The sequence below is a fragment of the Mauremys mutica genome, unplaced genomic scaffold, assembly GCF_020497125.1.
Source record: "Mauremys mutica isolate MM-2020 ecotype Southern unplaced genomic scaffold, ASM2049712v1 001543F_np12_obj, whole genome shotgun sequence".
Lineage (NCBI taxonomy): Eukaryota > Metazoa > Chordata > Testudines > Geoemydidae > Mauremys > Mauremys mutica.
Window position 1 is genome coordinate 24,621 of NW_025423236.1, and position 5,973 is coordinate 30,593.

The 5,973-nt window shown below is 52.9% G+C and overlaps 1 protein-coding gene across 1 annotated transcript; it reads right to left on the reverse strand.

The window, feature by feature from the left end:
• Window positions 1-2,763: 2,763 nt before the first annotated feature.
• Window positions 2,764-3,503, reverse strand: LOC123358180 (zinc finger protein 70-like). The gene has a single exon (XM_045000877.1). It carries the CDS (start codon window positions 3,315-3,317, stop codon window positions 2,775-2,777), a length of 543 nt encoding a protein of 180 aa, XP_044856812.1. The 5' UTR covers window positions 3,318-3,503; the 3' UTR covers window positions 2,764-2,774.
• Window positions 3,504-5,973: the final 2,470 nt, after the last annotated feature.

The following is a 5,973-nucleotide window of genomic DNA, read 5'->3' on the forward strand; positions in this document are numbered from 1 at the left end:
CTTACCTCAAACAGCTCCTGGGAGCAGCACCACGTCCCCGCTCTGGCTCCTACACGGAGGCATGGCCAGGCAGCTCCCAGTGGATGCAGTTCCCAGACAATGGGAACTGTGGAGGTGGTGCTTGGGGTGGGGGCAGTGTGTGGAGCCCCCTGGCTGCCCTTATGTGTAGGAGTTGGAGGGGGGACATGCCAGTGCTCCCAGGAGCCGCACGGAGCCACAGCACATGCGGAGCGGGGCAAGCCCCCGACCCGCTCCCCGGCTGGAGTGTCAGAATGTGGCAAGCCCTAGAGCCTGCTCCCCAGTGGCTGGATTAAATGTCTGAAGGGCCGGATGCGGCCCCCTGGCCGTAGTTTGCCCACCCCTGGATCAGATATAGTCCTGGATCAGAATCTCTGTAAAATAACAGAGATGAGGTTCCTATTAAAAATGCAGCCATCTCACATACAACACTGATTTCGTCCTACACACAGTTCCATCACCCACAAATGGTGAGTTCAACAAAAACACCACTTCTGTTTCCTCCACATCTACATCATTATGGACAGTGTCGTGGGGTTGATACATCCTGTCACAGGGTGTGTGGCCATGTATGGAAGAAGGCAGGGATTTGGGTGGGGCGGAGAAATCTGTCCCCTGGGTCAAGACAGCTTGTCTTCAGGTGGTGACTCCATCCAGTGGTGGGTGCAGTGTGGGGAAGAGGGACCTGGGACCACCCTACTCCACCAGGTCCTGACCCAGGGCCTTGAGGAACCAATACTCCTGTGTCCAGGGTTGATCTCTCACTGCAACAGTCCCGTTCCCTGAGTCACTTCCCACCCTTACGTCCAGAGTCGGTAATGTCCCGGCATCCAGCATCGCATCCTTGGCGGTCAACTGGGTGTCTGCAGGGGCCTCAGGGTGGCTGGATGGTGCAGCCTGGGGGTCCAGCAGTTTCCTGGCAGGAGCCCACAACATAGGTTTGTTCTCCTCCTCAGTCCACCCAGGCTGAGCTGAGCTGCTCCCTTTTATACTCCGTCTCCAGTCAGCGCATGCCCAGAGAGGGGGAGGGGGTGTGGCCTCTTCAGCCCACATGGCGCAGTTAACCCTAGCAGTGCCAGTTCAAGGTTGATACACCTCATCACAGACAGCATTTCCCAAATGTTGGGATTAGCTAGGAGATCTCTTCAGGAGTAACCCCCTGTAGGGACTGGGTCACAAATACCTTGGGAACCAAATACCTGGGCATTTTGCCTAGTTCCAAGTCACTTACTGTGGAATTCTATCCCTGGATCATCTGACATAATATTGACTTAAACAATCGAACTACCCTGTGACCATGTGCACTTACTTCCATCGGTTACATGGTTTGGGGTCTGCTGCTGTTCACCTTTTCAGACTGGAGGTTTAAAACCAGACTGTTTCTCTGATAATATGTCCAGCAGCTTGGAGTATTCTCTCCTATTGACTGAACTGCATTTGAATTTTCTCCATGTCACCATGCAGGGATAGGGGAAAAACAAACCTAAAGTAAAGAATGATGGTCATTTGGCTGAAATTTCCCAGTAAATCTGAGCTACAATCTGTCAAACACCACGAACATGCAGTTATATGACCAAGGAGCCTTCATGAAAGATGGAAAACTCATATCACAGAGAGGTAGAAGACACTTTCATTTTAATTTAAAGTGAAATTCCAGACTAGGTTACATCTGATGTCTCAGAATCAGGATGAGAAATTCTCCCATGAGTCACTGAAACCTGCTTCACCCAGAGCTGTCTCATTAGTGTTATTTACAGAAGTTTTAGCACCTTCATAACGGGTGGAAAAAACAGCCGACCTCTCCAGAAGTGGCTTTGCCAATAGAGGGAAAAGGGGATTTGAACAGTGCTTGGGATCCATTTGAAATCCCTTCCAAGTCTGTGACACTTTCACCTCCTGCCAGACTGACTGATTTAGGATCAAAGACGTCCAAGCACCATTCCCAAGTGACAGCCAAGAACATGACCTCACCGGACACGTTGGGAAGTGAAGGAATACGAAGGGGTGAACTCTGCATGGCTCAGGCACAAGGTAACAGTTCTGGGGTGATGGGGTGACTCAGAGATTCCACCCTTCCCCATCTCCTTCCAGTGTCACAGAGCCTAAAATGACACTTATTTCCCTGACACTGCTCCAGCTCTTCATCATATTTAAATATATTTAAATGAGAAAAAAAGTCAAAATAACTGCTGTTCTGCACAATCCAGGGTAATGTGACAACTGGGAATGAGAAAATCTGTCCTCAAAGAGGAATGTGGCAACTCGAACAATAACTTTGCACTGGGAGGAGGATACAAATGTGAAACTCCAGGTTTGTTAAGACAAGGAAATGTGACGGTGGTTAGGTCAGATCAGGAGGAAATGTGCAAGATAGCTCCACCTACTTTCCATTGCCCTCGTCTTTAGTGCAAGAATAGTTATCAGAAAAGTGAACTCAAGCTAGCTAACTCCATGGCAACCATAGTGATGAGGCCCAGGTAGATTTTATCTCAACGTAAATGGTTGAAGACACTCCCTATCTCCCTCACCTGGGGTGACGGACATTCCTGGTAGAAAGGACACCCACTCCCATGACTCGCAGGACAATGGAGTTGATAGAAAGGACCACAGGATCCACCCCAAAGATGGGCGAGCTTCAAAACTGGGCAACTCATGTGTGGGAGCTGAGGGACCACAATGTGCAAAAGATAGTAACTATTAAGGTATTTGCATCTGGGAACTGTCAAAAGAATTAAAGAAAAAATCTTCTCACAGCTCTAGAGAAGGTTTTTATGAAGTTTATCTCCTTTACGGATTCTCTGATGTTTAGAAAGGCCTGAGCTATGACTGAAGCTTTTCCCACACTCGCAGCATTCATAGGGTCTCTGCCCGGTGTGGATTCTGTAATGTGTAATAAGGGTTGAGTTCCGAGAGAAGCTTTTCCCGCACTCACTGCATTCATAGGGTTTCTCTCCCGTGTGGACTCTCTGATGAGAGATAAGGGAGGAGAGATGAGTGAAACGTTTCCCGCACTCACTGCATTCATAGGGTGTCTCTCCTGTGTGGATCCTCTGATGCATAGTAAGGTTTGAGCTCCGAGAGAAGCTTTTCCCACATTCACAACATTCGTAGGGTCGCTTTCCCGTATGCGTTGTCTGATGGGAGATAAGGGAGGAGAGGTGAGTGAAACTTTTCCTGCACTCACGGCATTCATAGGGTCTCTCTCCTGTGTGGATCCGCTGATGTATAGTAAGGTTTGAGCTCCGAGAGAAGCTTTTCCCACACTCACAACATTCATAGGGTCGCTCTCCCGTGTGCATTGTCTGATGAGAGATAAGGGCTGATCTCTGAGTGAAGCTTATCCCGCACTTACAGCATTTGTAGGGTCGCTCTCCCGTGTGGATTCTCTGATGAGAGATAAGGGTATATCTCTGAGTGAAACTTTTCCCGCACTCACGGCATTCATAGGGTTTGTCTCCTCTGTGTATTCGCTGATGCCTACTAAGGACTGAGGTACGATTGAAGCTCTTCCCACACTCACAGCATTCGTAGGGTCTCTCTTTCGTGTGGATTATCTCATGTCGAATAAGGGCTGAGCGGTAATTGAAGTTTTTCCCACACTCACTGCATGTAGTCTCTCTCTTTTCCCTGAGGATTTTCTCCTGGGATGTAGTTTCCTTGAGGTCCCTGTGAGTTCCCTGACAATTAATGGGTTCATCCACTCTCTCCTCTGAGTGGTTTCCCTGCTCTCTCTCTGGTCTGGGGTAACTTTCACCAGCTTTTCCCTGCTCACGGGGGTTGGACACGCTCCCTTTGGATCTTCGCAGTAATTCCCCATGCGCTTCGGCGAGCTCAGCATCTTCCTGGTGAGGATTCTGCTCCTCGCTCTCCCTCACCACCCCATCACCTGCTAGAAGGGAGGAGAAATCTCAGAATTGGGGATGGAAAGGCAGAGAACAAACCCAAGTAAGTGCTGAGGACATAGAAAATAAAAATCGGGGACTGAATTCCCCCAAAAACTCATCCCCATAGAGGACAGTGGAGGGGATCAATTCTGCTCCCCACCCAGGACTGGCCTTTAGGGGGGGCCGTACAGGTGCCCCACCCAAGGGGGTGCCGGGCACAGGGTTTGGATTCCCGCCTGACCTGCTGCCGAGAGGCTCGCTGGGCTGATGAAAGCGGCATGGGGAGCAGATAAGCAGCAGCGTGGGGGAGTGGGAGAGAGCCGAGCTGCAGGGGGCAGTTGGACGACCAGCCGTCAGAGCCAGGTGACTGCTCTGGAGCGGAGGGGCCCCTCTCCGCCCTGCTCCACGTGTGCAGCTGCTGCTGTTCCTGTCCCCCCAGGGCTGTGTGGGGCGGGGGAGCAGCAGTCCAGTGGGGGAGCGAGCAGCAATGCCAGCTGCTTTGTGCATCTAGGTCAGGTTCCCCACTTGGGTGCAGGAGGATGCAGGGGTTAGGGGCAAAGGGGGCACAGTGCAGGGGCTGGGGGCTCAGGAGGGGGCAGGGGTTGGAGTGCAGGGGGGCAGAAGTTAGGATTGAAGGGGGTGTAGGGATTAGGGGTGCAGGAGGGGGAGAAGGCATTTGGGGCAAAGGGGGCACAGTGCAGGGGCTGGGGGCTCAGGAGGGGGCAGGGGTTGGGGTGCAGGGGGCAGGGTTTGGGGTTGACGGGGGTATGCACCATGCAGGGGTTCAGGGTGCAGGAGGGAGGTGCAGGGGGTAGGAGTGAAGGGGGCACAGTCCTGGGCTTAGGGGCACAGGAGGAAGGGGTTGTGGTGAAAGGGCACAGTGCAGGGCTTAGGGGCACAGGAGGGGGCAGGGGTTGGGAGGGGCTGGAGGGGGCAGAAGTTAGGAGTGAAGGGGGAGCAGGTATTTGGAGCGAAGGGGGCACAGTGCAGGGGCTGGGGGGAGGGAGGGGGAGGAGCCTGGGGAGCCCATGGGGGACAGAGGGAAGGGGGGGTGCCACGCCCATGAGAGCCAGGGGCACCAAAATGCAAGTTTGCCCAGGGTGCCATGTCCCCACGGCCGGCCCTGCCCACATCCCATCCAAACACTCAGTAGGAAGGGAGGGAGCTCCAGCCAAGCTGTCAGTCATCATCTGTAGGAAGCCAGGAGTGAGATCTGCTGGGGACTGTCCTGAGCTCACAGAGTCTGTGTGGGGAATCCCAGCCGGTTCTCTCAGGCACTGACAGTTTCTGGGTTGATTTCATGTTTCCTCACCTGTCCAGGGACTTCTCAGGATCTCGCTTTCCTCTGAACCCTGGAGATCCAGGACCCACGGCTCTTCCCCTCCTTCCAGCTGGGAGATCACGTAGGGTTTGGAAACTGGAAACCCTGCTCAAGGGAAAGAAAACAAGGGAGGCAGGAGGGTACTTTGCCCACCTCTGGTATAGATGGTGACTAAACTTAAACCTCTGCGAACCAGGAAATGAGAAGTTAATATAAACGCCCCCCCTCCAATGCAACCTTCACTTTCCCCCAACCCTTAACCCTGCAGCTGGCAAGAACCACTGAGGATGGTTCTGTGTGGGCCGTGCAAAGGTTAACCAACTGCCACAGGGACTCAGGTGTTCAGCTCAATGCAGCAGTAACGGGATGAATTCTGTGGTCTGTGGTATAAAGGACGTCAGAGTAGATGACCTAATAGTCACATCTGGCCTTCAAAGCTATGAACCTATAATCGATCTGAGGAAAGACTAAGAGAATGTGCCACTGTCTGTGCTGTGTTCACAGGTGGGAATCCCAGCATCTATCCGCATGCCTCCAGCTGTGTGCACGGGGCCAGCTGGAGCTGTGACTGGCTGACGGAGGGATGGGTTGCAGCAGCTGGGCAGAACTGTGCCTGTGCAATGCAGAGAGGTGCATGTGAAACTTGGGGGGCCAATTCTGCCTCAGTTCTGTGCTGAGTGTTGTAGGCTGTGTCAGCAAAGGTGGCCAAGGGCGTGTGCTTGCCATGGGGGTTGTCAGCACCCTGGCGGC